The sequence below is a fragment of the Monopterus albus genome, unplaced genomic scaffold (genome assembly GCF_001952655.1).
Source record: "Monopterus albus unplaced genomic scaffold, M_albus_1.0 scaffold110.1, whole genome shotgun sequence".
NCBI lineage: Eukaryota > Metazoa > Chordata > Actinopteri > Synbranchiformes > Synbranchidae > Monopterus > Monopterus albus.
In genome coordinates, this window is record NW_018127990.1 from 241,043 (window position 1) to 254,873 (window position 13,831).

General features: G+C 42.0%; 1 protein-coding gene across 1 annotated transcript in view; it reads left to right on the top strand.

Moving 5' to 3' along the window:
* Positions 1-13,831, top strand: part of il17rd (interleukin 17 receptor D) — a 28,186-nt gene that overhangs the window by 5,121 nt on the left and 9,234 nt on the right. Inside the window, exons 2-7 of the mRNA XM_020611126.1 lie at positions 4,541-4,595; positions 8,947-9,069; positions 11,692-11,810; positions 12,017-12,137; positions 12,980-13,024; positions 13,657-13,808. Of these exons, the coding sequence (XP_020466782.1) occupies positions 4,541-4,595; positions 8,947-9,069; positions 11,692-11,810; positions 12,017-12,137; positions 12,980-13,024; positions 13,657-13,808 (615 nt within the window). The remainder of the gene's footprint in view (positions 1-4,540; positions 4,596-8,946; positions 9,070-11,691; positions 11,811-12,016; positions 12,138-12,979; positions 13,025-13,656; positions 13,809-13,831) is intronic.

The following is a 13,831-nucleotide window of genomic DNA, read 5'->3' on the forward strand; positions in this document are numbered from 1 at the left end:
TCCTGCCGAATTCTTCTTTCTATCTCAACCCCCTGTCATTTCACAACAGGTTTACACTCTGTAACTATGCCACATATCCCATCATCCTTCAGGGCTCTGGTGTGTCTGGCATCACAGAGCCTCAGTGGGCGTTATGACTGGGTGGGCGTCTGATGAGAAAAGCCTGTTTTCTGGCAGCCGAATCATGCAGAAGGTGAGGGATCTATACTGGAACTTCACCTTTTACGTAAAACATCTCAGGGAAATATTTCTTCATTTCTAAGGACTGAGTTTTTAGCCCTATCCTTTCAGGAAATGTCCTGCAACATCCCAAATACAGTTTTAGGCTCTAATAAATTCCCTGAACTCTGTTTTCTGTTTCCTCCAGAAACAAACAAAAAATAAATTAATAAAAGGTTTAAAGTAAATGTTGGTTTCACCACACAGTTAAAAAAATAATATAATACATGGTTACACACAGCACAAAACAACAACAGGTACCAGTAAACACACAAAGAGTCGACAATAAGAGTGTAAAATATAAGTTAAAATGGCCTGTGTTAGCAGGTTGGGCTGCCCACCCTCTGGTAAATGGGTTCTTTGTTTTCCAGATTAGACCCTCATATGCTGCACACGTACAGTGGCGGAAGTCAGTTTTTGTCATTTCAGAAGAAGTTAGTTTGTCCAGGTCTCTGTAATGAGAGAGAGTCTTTTAGAGGAGAAACGGTCACAGCGGGAGAGGAGCAGCCTCTGAGGAGGAGGAGTTGTATTTGGGGGGATCTTTGAGGAGCAGTCATGCAGGAGAAGGAAGGTGGAGGTTTTGTTCCTGTGGTGGGAAATATCTGGTTGGCTGCTCCTGAGCACGCACTCACACACAGTGTTAAGTTCTTTATGGCCTTTGAAATAAATTCTGGTGTTTTTCAGAGTAAGAACAATTTCTAAGGCTGCATGATGACTTTCTTAATCAGGTGCCTTTTAGTGCTTGGTCAAACCACAGTGGGCCATGTACCATGTTCACTCAGCGCAGGTGTATGGGATCATCCAGACACCCTGAGGAAGGCAGCTGTGTGATACATGCTGCTGTGTTTTTTTTTTTTTTATGTGTTAGCCCATATTTATTAAAGGCCTTTTACCATCAACCATCCACTTGGGTGCCTGAATTGGATTTTTGGTCCCACGTCCCTTTCCCTTGATTTGTTGTATTGTTTTTTTTTTTTTAATTCCCCTTCAGGAGCCCCACTGGTGGTGAGGGGCACGTTTTGAATTATTTTGAAAGCACACAGGCAGAGATTTGTAAGACCCGGGAGTGTAATTCCAGCCATGCATGCAAAGGTTTCTGAGTAACACTCTCAGATTTCTACGCTGAGTTTTGTGTAAAAGTTGGCCCGTGCCAAAACTTTTGAAAGTGCACAAAACAAGTTTCAAGCACTATTCAGTTTGCAAAACAGAATTTGAGAGCATGCGGGCACAGATTTGTAAGAGCAGAAACACGTCTGAGAGCGAGGGAGGATCCCCGCTGCTCACACAATTCATCTGTTGTGCTCACAGTTCTGTCGTCCCTCTCTCGATAGACTTTCACACAAACCCCAGTGGAGAAATCTGAGAGCGCAGACTCGGAAGTGAGAACATGCACGGGCGGGATTACCCTCTCAAATCTGATTCTGCACTTAACATTTGTCTACGTGCTCTCAGACACTGAGCTGCAAACTGAGTAACACTCAAAATGTGGTTTGTGCGCTCTCAAACGTTTTGGCAGGGATGTATGTCTATAACTCACTGTTCACTATACACTCACAGTCGCCCACTAACCAGACATTAACAGATGTTTTACTACAGCTGCAACACTTAGTTTTATTATTACTTAATCCGCTGATTGCTTACTTGATAAATTGATGGATGGTTTTGTTTATGAAATGTCACAATAGGTTTTTAAAAAAATTTCCAGGGTGTTATATTCACGCGTCGTGTTTTGTCTGACCAACAGTTCAAAACCCAAAGATATCAAATTGACTTTGAATGATTGAAGTGCTGTATCCTCAATAGTTGTTAGTCATTTAGTTGACTAATCATTACAGCAGCTCTAATTTCTGCCCTGATCTCCTGTTGGATGACTGACTGCAGACCGTGCTCCGTCTCTTTTATAAAGCAGATTATTTTCCAGCGGAGCAGTTTTATAAAGCAGGGTGGAAGTGTGAACATTTGCTCCTGAGCTCAGTGAACTGCAGCAGGAAGGAGATCTGTGAGTCCTGGATCCAGCAGAGTAGCGTTCAAATGTTGTCATACTCGAGCTGAAATCATAACCTGAGTTCATGAGTTTTGTTTAAATAAAACGCAGTCTGAACGTTCTGATCAAAAATAAGTCAAGATTTTGAATCCATGGCACTTTGACAGATGCTCTGTCTGCATTAAAAGGCTCAGTACTTTGTTCTAACCCCGGTTTCTCAACTAGAACTTTTCTAGCTGCTTGTCCCTCAGCTCACGAGCAGTATGTTGATTAAAGGTCAGCTGTGAGGCACATCTGGAACTGGTTGGTTACCCCAAACAAAACGAGGAAGAGGACAAGTCTGCTACATGAACCTTAAACGCTGTAATTGAGGCAGTTCCTGTTTAATCAGATTCCTCTTTCTTTCTCCCTTGCAGGTCTGGTGATTAATCCATCTATCCTGACTCCTTCTCTTCTCTATGCTCCCTTTTTCCTGGCTTCCTGTGCTTCCTCATCTCTTCCTCCCTTCCTCTTTCTTCCTAACTTCCTCCTTCCCTGCAGCGCTGTGATTAATCACTGTCGATGTTCAGAAAACTGAGCCTGCAATTAGTTGTCCAATTACTGATTATGTGTGTATCTGTATTTGGGAATTCCCGAGGGAAATTTTCCCCTCTCTCTTTGGCATTTGAGTTTTGATGTTTACAGATTTGTAATTCACTTCTGTTCTTTGTTGTCATTTCTGAAAAGCAAACTACACCAGAGCTCAGTGTGTGGTTGCAGACTGTGTGCTAGATGTCCGACAGCTGCTCTTCAGTTCTTTTAATGAACTGGTCTTGTTTCTGTTTCTTCCTTTTACTTCTTTTCTTTTCTGTTGTTTACTGATGTGACTCAGTCTGTGCAGGCCTCAGGGTGTGTTTGGGGGGTTATAATGATTATTACTAGTGAGAAACACCTGGCAACAGGAAGGAAGAAAAGTCTCTCTTTCTGTCCGTCTGCCTAAAAAAATTGCCAGGTGTAAAGTCTGAAGGGTTGCCATCGGCTGTGGCAGTGGGGTTTTTCAAAAATGGCACGTGCCCATGCGTTCGACACACCGCGCCGGCCAGTGTATTTCTCTGTGATTCTGTCTTTTGGCCTGTCTGAGACTTAAGTTGACAGTCAAGCCTGAAACGTGGTTAAATCTGTGGGAGTATGAAATGAAGCACTGCAAAATACACCGGCCAGCGCAACATGTATAAGTTTAGGAAACACAAGCCACATGTGTGTGCACACAAACCAGAACAATAGAGGTGAAAGGAGAATCTGACTCTGGAAAAGAAGAAATGCTGCATTGTCAAACCCTAAGAGCAGCACAGATGGATGATGCTCACTCTTTTGTCCATGCTAATGCTACGATTCACCAGACATCAACTGCAAATGTAACATACCTCAAATTAATACTGTGCACTGACAGAGATGAAGTTAATATATTATTAGACCTATCTTGTATATTACATCATTGGTGCTGCATGAAAACAAGGCCAAAGCTGTAAAAGTGACTGAAGCTGAAACATGCCTCATGAGAATTCATGTCTTTGTGTAGGGACGGGCAGGTAGGCATTCTGGGTAACGAGCTCACAAGGGAGTTGGTGTTTGCACTTCACCTTATCTCAGTTCTCATCAGGTGTTACTGAATCTGTTGTGCTTTGTACTGGGTGGGTGGATGCAAGGATATCCAGGCCCGCTCAGTTACACAGAACCAAACACTGGCTGAGTCCCTCACCTTCTTGGGTGCCAGCTTTTACTGTACAAACAGCGTATTTGGCTGATGCTTCTGGAAGATTTCCACTACTGACGCCACCCGAGGGACTATTTCATTACAGAACTAGAATTACATGATGTTGTCTCTGCTCTGCTTAGTTAGGGCAGCAGCTGTTAGCAACAGGCTAACAGCTGCGTTTTGATAATGAGATGCCTGCAAATACTGAATTCATTCCTTTGATTTTGTATGGCCATTGCTTTTTTTTTTTTTCTTTACACATTTGTCCATTTGTTATGAAGCTACGGTGGCTGTTGTTTCAGCAGCTCTGGACAGTTTTGCTGCACATACAACCAAGGCTAATGTTGTCCAGAAATAACAATAATAAGAAAGAACACAGAACATTTTTCAAGCAAAAATTATAGTTCTGGCACCCAAGAAGGTGAGGGACTCAGCCAGTGTTTGTGAGAATTTACTGCTTTACTGCATTCTACATTGATTGTTTAGAGTTTTGGTTTGTTGGCCAGGCGAAGCAAAGTATTGACATTTTTCACTATTTTCTCTCTTTTGTTAAAAACACCAAACATTTGATTGTAATTGTTCTCTCTCTCTCTCTCTGTCAGGTGCAGTCTGGTGCAGATGGAGGTCGCAGGTTGGCCGTCACCTTCAGAGCTGACAGTGAGTTTCTCTCTAACTCTAGATCTTGGTGACCTGATTCATTCTGTGGTTTGCCTTGAATTCACAGGTGTATAAATACCCAGATGGGGACACTGCTTCAAATGACCTTGGTATTTTGGTATCAAAACTTTATTTTCCACCGTGTTGCCCAGATCCTCAAACCTCCTCACCTCCGTGTTTCCACCCCCACAAACCTCCTCTTCCACCGACCTCCTCCTGCTCTTTGTTTTTTGTTCTTTTCTTTCTAAAAGTCAAGTTCCTGAGCCGTGGCCGATCCCTCCTCTCGCCTTTGTCCCTGACCATGAGCGAGAAGCACTTTTAGGCTCCTCATTATGTGTGTGTGTGTGTGTGTGTGTGTGTGTGCATGCATAGAGACACTGTAGCCCTTTTCAAACATGGAATATGTAACATTGCTGGTGACATCTTTCTGTCTTTTAGTCATAGGTCACTTTTAATGTTAATGTTGCTCACCGATTCATTCAGACATGAGAAAGCCATGGTACGCGTGCACGGTATTTGCAATATGCACAAGATCATCATAATCTTGTGAAACAAATGTTAGTACATCGGACCTAATAAGATTGTTGTCACAGGTTTTAGGGAAAAGTGAGCAGGGTGCTCACTGGGGCATGAAGCTGACACATTCAGATGGCGCCAGATTAATGGAAAGAATGCACGTCTGAAAGGGGCTTTTGTGTGTGTTTGCAGATTTCAGGGAACCCCTATATCAAACTGCAATTGAACTGTTCAGAGTTCTAAACCGAGTTTCCTCATAAAAACAAAGAGAATTAAAAATAACACTCAGGTGCAGCAGTGCTAAGACTGTGTATTAGCTACAAGTAATGAGTGTGTGATTAGTTAAGACAAACAGATTCTGAATATGATTCCAACATTGATAATCAGTCATCTTTTTTTTGGTAATGAATTATTACTCCAGCTCCTGACATATGAATAAAAAAGACTTTATTTTAAACAGATTAATGCAGCCATACATTGCACAAATTCAACAATGGATTCACGTGAGAATTGCAGTTAGGGCTACAACTTTTACAATTATTTTAATTATTGATTAAATGTAAAAAAAAAATAAAAAATAAAAAAGGTATTTTTGCAAAAATTGATGAATCAACTAATAATTTCAGCTCTAATCACAACTTTTGCCTTCTGTGATTCTGATTTGATTCAAAGATGCCAGGAATAGATTATTGAACTTTTGTAAATAAAGGCGGATTTTCTGAAAAATCCTGAAGTTCCCAAAGATTCCCACTCCTGCCTTTGGATACATCCAGGCTTAGTGTTCGCCCCTTTTTTCAGCCTTTATGCTAAGATAACCCAACCATCTTCTATTTCTCTTGGCTAGAAGATGAGTCTTTTTCCCAAAATGTGAAACGGTTCCTTTAAATACAGCATATTATCATGACAGATCAGTGTTTGCATCAGGTTTCTCCCAGTGAACTTAAACGTTCAGCTGCTTCCACACCTCTCTTTCTCTATGGAAACAATTCACTTTCATTTAATCTAATCTTAATACATATTACGCTGTTGGTAATGTGGAGGTCAGGGGTCATAAGGTCATGTGACTCTGAAATGATCATGCATCCTCATCTTTAGAACAGATGAAATGAAAAGTGTTGAAACCCAGACACAAGCCAGAGTAAAGCATTGAAGTGTTTTAGCATGACAATCACAACTAGCTCATTGTGTGTGCGTACTGAGGTGTGTGTGTGTGAGGGAGTGATGACACACCTCACTGCTTCCTTTCCTGGGAACCTCCAGCTGTTGGAAGATGGAGGAGAGTTTCCTTCTTCTCTCTCCGAGTCTGTTTGCAGCGATGTAATGGGGAATATAAAGCAGCAGGTCACCGCTTTGTCCTCTGTATGTCTTATTCCACAGCTCCACTGTTGTTCAGAAACTATTGAAAACACATCAGTGAGCCACGCTGTTGCGCTGGGTGACGTGTTCCTTCTAGAGATGCACCAATCAATCGGTGGAGATCGAAAACGGTCGGCCTTGACCGGCGACCAGGCGATCACTGAGTCTGTGCCCGTCACATTTAGAGGCACTACAGTCTATGTTGCAAATGCAGTGGCTTTGTTGAAGACTGCAACAATGAAGCATTTTCACTTTACTACAACTTCAAACTGTGCCTCCAGCTGACTGCTTCATTATAGCAACAGCAGCGGAGGATCATGGGTATTATAGTATTTAAAGCAGTTCACCAAACCATGCTGACAAAAACCTATTTCACAGAAACAAATAATTGAATATGATGGCCATGACATGTAGCTATAGAAACATACATTTATTTAGGATAATCACTCATTGATGGTAAGAGGAGGAGGAGGAGGAGGAGGAGATGAGAAGCAAGCAGCTGCTTCCTTGGACCTCCCCTTCCTTCCCTGATTCATCTCTGGAGGCTTTCAAATAGAGCAGGAGGAAGAAAGGGCTGCAACAAAAATGACTTTTTATCCATTATACTTATGATTATTTCCTTAGTTAATCACTTAACTGTTTGGTGTATAAAATATTAGAACAAATCCTGGAGGTGACATTAAATTCTCATTTTGTCCAGATGTTTGAGAACCTGTAACCATCAAGTAGTCGACAGTTTTACTAAAGTTTTAAACGTTCAATCGATTGTCCAAGTTTCTGATTTTCATTGAACTAACTCATCGTTGCACCTCCAACTCTTTGCTTCTTAAACTGGAAGGACAACATGAGGAAGAGGATTAAGAAGAAGGTGAAGACAAAAGATGAAGGTTCTCTTCTTCATCTAGTAGTGAACATATCCTTTGAACCTTCACATCTCTCTTTCTTTTTCCTCTTCCTCCTCTTTTATAAAGAAACTCTGAAAACAAAAAGGAGGAAGAGGAGTAACACACTGCAACCTTCCTCATCTTATACCATATAGAGGAGCTTTATGGTGATGGAGGAGGAAGAAGAGCAACCAACTGTGACCTTTGCCTTTAGCCCTGAACATGACCTCGCTTTGAGGAGGATGAGAAGGCAAGATGAAGAGGAGCAGTGACTCGTGTCATATCCCAAGCTCCCATAACCTCCTTGCCTCTGTCCCATCTTCTTCTTCCTCTTCCTCACCTCAGTCCTCTTCATCAATAGGAGGAAAGAGGAGCAGTCACTCGTGTCTGAGCTCACGCCCCTTTTCTTTTCTACATCCTAAGTCCATCTTTTCTCCTCCGATCCCTCGTGGTTCATGGTTGGCTGCTCCTCTTCCTCCTCCTCTTCCTTCCATAAGATAAAACCAGAGAGGAAGGGGGGGGGGGGGCAGAGTGTTGTTTCACTGAGTGAGTGAAAGTGTGCAGATCTGGCTCCAACAGCTATGGAAGTACATTTTCTCAAGTAGTACACCTAAGTACAGTTCTGAGGTGCTTGTACGTATTTACAAGTATTCTCATGTTCTAGCTACTTTATGCCTCTTATGTTACTGCAGTACAGAAGTAAATGTACTTTTAACTCCATTACATTTACCTGATAACGTTTTAGTTAGTAGTTACTTTTCAGAATCTATAGATTACTTTGCTAGCTGTAATATATATATATATATTATTAATATAATTATTACTGTTAGCCTTAACTTTCCCAGCTACATCACTGAAGTGATGTTCACATTATTGCATCAGTAGTTATAATGGAATAATATCCTATAATGAGTATTTTTACTTTTGGCTTTTGTTTTTAACCAGCATTTTGCTACTTGTGTACTTAAGGCCATTTTTTAATGCTTTTACACTGTGGTACTGCTACTGTTACTCACATAACCTGCCTGGTTGCTCCTTCCACTACCACTGGCTAATTCTAACAGCATGTTTTCTGTTTTCAACGTGTTTCAGGTGTTTAATGTCAAACACAGCTGTTCATTTTTTGTACAGATGTGCCATGCTTTTCTCATGTCTGGCTGTCTGCCACCTAATATTGTCTATGACAAAATGACATTCACTCCACAAGCCTGTTTGATCAAAACAAGCTACTTTATTCAAAACCCTTTGATTGACTGCATCAATCCAGCAAGTTCTACAACAAACTTGTCCCAGGCAGCAAAATCTGAAGACTGTTGAATCCTTGTTCCCTCTGAGGTGACTGTTCTCCTGAGGTTGCCTTCATTTGAGCTTTTTCAATGAGACAACACTTACAGTACATCTCAGTGTTTTGCAGTTTGCGTATTTGATGTGCATCACAGTGCTGAAATGCTGTAGCAGAGAGAGAGACATGAAGACAATGATGCTGATTTGGCTTTGTGTGTAGAGCTGTTTTTGAAGTAATGCAGCAACTGGTGATACAATATGTAATCATTTGTCATCTCTTTTTATCTTTGTTTCTCTCTATGTCCGTGCAGACTGTTCATTGAACTACCCACTGGGGAAGCATGTGATCCATGAGGTCACTGACATTTCCTTCAGCCATCTAGCCTGCGAGGATCAGGCCGCCGTGGTCGTCCACTGGTCTGCAAGTCCACTAGGTACCTGTCCCTGTCTTTACCTGTCTAGCTGTGTTTCCACTGTTGGGACCTAACAAGCAGTACCCCCCTTGCTCGTCAACCCTGCGGGTTGACACAGACTGCCCTGCTTGGCTTTTCCACTGTATTTTTCACTGAGTCTGGCTCTGTTTAGAGGAGGGAGGGCTGCTTTGCCTGTGATCAACTTGCTGAAATCCCCATTTCCCTAAACCAGCAAGTTAAGTCCTCTATCATTTTACCTTTAAACCAGTGTGTGTGTGTGTGTGTGTGTGTTTACACACCATACATGCGATACTAATGGCCGAGGTGTGAAGACACTGGCATTTAACCAGTCATAGGTGATAGCTCTTTGTGCACCCACCCTCTCCACCCTCATCTTCCTGGAACTAAATTTTAGTACTACCTCCTGAGGAGTGCTGACATTTAGCTCCCGGAGCACACCTCCAAAGTGGGCGGAGGTCAGTGGAAACCAATTGTAGGACCTGAGCATTACACTGCTGCTTAGAGAGGAGAGGTAAAGTGAGGGAACAGGAAAGAAAAACCTTCAAAGTGTTCAAATCCGTAAGATTACCCAGCACTGTGTGTGCGTGCGTGTCTCTTTGATCAGGCCCAGAGAGAAGAGGATCACATCTCGCACAACAATACCACTATTTTACCGTAAAGGAATGTGGATTGGTGTGTGTGCTCAGTGTAAGGTGAACCTCTCTCACAGTGACAATACAGCCTGTTTTCTCACAGATAGACAGATTGTGCAGAAATGTTCCATGTCAGAGTCACATGTGAACAGCAGTCATCTAGAAAAAATGAACTGGTCACATTTCCTTCTCAAGGCTTGCTCGGCTTCCTCTTGCTGTTGTACCTGGTACTTTTTACCAAACTGACTCTGAGAGACGAGACAGTCCAAGTAACTTCAAAACAGTGCTGATTTATTCAAAGGATCACAGGTAAAATTAACATTACACGCTCAGGTATCTTGCACCTCCAACATGCACGCAGGCAGATGTAAGATGAAAGACCCTGAACCCACCAGGCCTATACATTATATCCCCTCGGTTGGGCTAGCCCCATACTACACAGAAACGTCAACCGAGACGTCTCTGTTACCAGCTCTGCAGCTGGCCATAGCAGTAGTCAAAACATGAAGCAAATCAATGTGTGTGTGTCTGTTGATTAAGTGGTGTGTAGCTAAAAACATTCTCACGACCTCTAGTAACATGTCGTGACTTAAACATAAGAACATATTATGGCTAAGGCTACAGTTATACACGTCATAATAATAATATTAAACACCCTGTCTGCTGACAGTCATCAACTCTTCTCTCTAGTTATCCTTGACCAGATGTACCCTGTAGAAACTCATAAGCATGACTAAGCATTTAACAGTCTAACTAGACATCCTATCTCCACTAAACATTTCTAATACATAAAGTATCTATCCAATATCTATCTGACTAAAAATACCTAACATTGCCTTTCAGAACTGAAAGTTTAAAGTAATAGATGGAAAAGTGTTTCTTTTCCAAAGTGGTTTCTTTAGCTGCTTAAAATGTTCCCGGTACTTAGTGGATCGTGCTGCAACGGGACAGAAGATAAAATAGATCCGTAACTTGCCAAAAGCCACAGGTATTTTCCAAATTGTGCCCTTCTCTTCTTAACAGTGGCCTTGTGGTGAGTGGTGTTGGTTTAAACTCATGTTGTGCAGTCAAATGTCATTTAAATCCAAAGAACTTTATTTTAAATTTGAGCAGACACCCCAAAGATATCAAATCTGTCAATTAGATTGTTGTTTAAAGGTGATTAAAATGATGCAAAGTGCATGTGGAATATTTCCATTTGATGGAGTTTTGGCCTAGAATATGTCACTCAGTGTAAATATAACTACAATGGGAGGTGTCCTGCAGCAACAGATGCTGGTCTAGGAGTCACATGACATGCCATATGACTCTTTAGCTATAAAACTGTCCAGAGTTCAAGGTCTGAGTCTGAGACCATGTCAGAGAATTGAATAGGAAAGGAAGGAAGGAAACGCACAGAAGAAGAAAGGAGGAAAGCTGTGAAACAAGGAGAGAAGGAAAGGAAAGTAAACAAGATGAGGAAAAGAGAGACACAAAAGGAAATAAGGAGAAAGGGCAGGAATAGGAATGAGGAGAAGACAGGTGGAGTGAGGAAAGGAAAGGACAGGAGGAGATAAGACGGAAAAGCTACTAAATAAGGAAAGGATTCAAGTAGAGGAGAACTGGAGGGAAAACAGGAGAAAGAGGAAGACAGGGAACATGGAGAGGAAAGGATTTAAGTAAAAGGAGGAGAGGAGAAAGGAGGAGTGCAGGGAAAGGGAATGGAGAAAAGAGAGAAAGAAACAAGGGGGCTAAGTAAGAAAATGAAACAAATGAACAGTGGACAAGAGGAGATGAAATTTGGCAAGGAGATGAAGGAAGGAAATGAAAACTGAGTAAAGTTGAAATGGGAACAAGAGGAGAAAAAGCAGAGAGAAGGGGTACACAGTGAAGAAAGTAAAAAAGAGATTATGTGAACAAGGTGTTGAGAGAGGAGGAGAAGAAGAAAACAAGGAGAGGAGGTGGATCATTGTCTGAGGATGGTGAAGCTGAACTTTCTGTTTCTCTCCAGGGATCGAACACATCAGAGGCTTCAGAGTTTATTTGGAGGACAAGAGTCCAGAAGGGAAACGGTGTCAACATCTTATCCTCAAAGACCCACGACAGCTCAACTTCTCCTACAGGAACACGGTAGGGCCAAAATTAACGACAGCACAGCCTGGAATATATTTTGTTTATTTCTGGATCGTACTTCCTCTGAATGGTAAACAGACTGTAGCTTCTTGTTTCCTTCACTGACCTTTAATGTCCATCACAGAGACGGATCCTGTTCACATCTCAGTTTTACCAGACTCTCTGTTATTTACTGATGGTGTATCATTGTGCTCGTCACACAGAAGCTGAGCAGTCAGCCATTCAGCGGTTTGACCTTTGATACCGACTACATGGTTCGTGTTGTTCCTTTCCCGACTCTGATGAATGAGAGCTTTTTCCCTCCATCCTTCCTCAGGACCAACTGTGAGTCCCATACTCCCCTCATTCAAACAGCATTAATTAGTCAGCTGATTAACTGAATTGTGAAGTGATTAATACCTTTTGAGATGTTTCCAACAGACCGATCCTTCCTGCTGCTCCTGTGATTCAAATGACAGTTTAGTCTGTCAGTTGGAAACAAAAATTTTGAAAACCTAACATGAACAATTTTGTTACATGTGTGTGTTTTTTCAGACCACACAAAACACGTTAGCTTAGTGGTAGCACTGGCTGCTATGCAGAAATCTCTTAAATCTATCTTATAAATATTGCTCAGTTAAACCGTTCCCAGCATCCAGACATGTCCCCAGTGAAAAAGAGTCAAAGTACTGAACCAGTTGCTTTGTATCGCAGAGGTCACAAGCAAACAAGGCTGGGAGCAGCTGGCTTAAAGGAGCTCGTTCATGTTTTGGAAAAAGTGCTTCCTTTTGCCTTACATAAAGTCATATGATAGCATCCTGGGTGTGGTTAGCGTAGCTTAGCACAAATACGTCTTCTGAACCACAGATGTCAATAGGTGGTGCATAACAGAGCAAACATGGCTGCTGTATCAGCTTCCCTTTATTTCTCTGTAACACACTGCTGTATCTTTTTTTTGTTTTGGTTTGCTCTAAGACAGTCGAAGCACACAAACCCCAGTACAGTATGGGTATGGGACGTTTATTGGTGGCAGTGGAATGATGGCATTGGTATATTACCCAAAATGTCAAGACTTCCCCTTTAAATGTGTCAGATCATTGAGCTGAACAATGATAAGTGAAACAAACGGGGACAAACTGTCTGACCGTGTGTGTGTGTGTGTGTGTGTGTGTGTGTTCATCTTCCAGCATGTGAAGTTCTCCTGGGATCAGACAGCCTGGTTTGCAAACCATGTAAGTTCCTCAGTGTTGTCGTCATAACCAGAGCCACATGTAGACAGAGTTAGTCCAGGTGCTGGTTGCACAAAGTCACTGGTCTGCAGAATTTGGTCACTCTCTGTCTTGAGCCCCTTTTCCACCAACTGGTACCGGCTCAATTCGACTTGACTCTACACACCTTATAGTTTTTCCATCAGTCAAATGTTGGGGATAGTACCTAGTACCAAGTACTATTTTTGGTATCACTTCTGTCGAGGTTCCAAGAAAGCTAAGGTGATACGAAACAGTGATGTGTAGACACTGCAGACTACCGATTGGTCGGAGAAATTTATCATTACTACCTGGCCATCTTGCCACCGATGAACCTGAATGTTTACATGTGATGATACCAGTTGCTTGTTCTTCATTCATTCATAATAGTAGCTGCCACTTGTCTCTCACGAGTGTTATAGAGGGTAAAATGTATGGTCACAGAGTTGAATAGAGTAGAGCTGAGACGGTACAAGGCAAAAGGGGCTTTATTCCACTCAGCTACTCTCACTTATTTACTCTATTGGTGTTTTAGTTTATTTGTACTGTATAATTTAAGTACAATTAGTGCATGTCCATAAGTGTGGAGGTGAAGTTGTTTCTGTTTGTCTGTGCAGTTTGGAAGCCAAAGACCCTGAATGTGTCTCAGCTGGGCTCGAACCTCCACGTGGTGTTTGACCAGGCTCCGACCTCCTTTGGCTTCAGCTTTTACTCGCTGTTCTACAAACTGCGGCAGGATGGACCCTTCAAGTTGCAACGTTGCAAACCAGTAGGACCAAAATAATGTTTTTA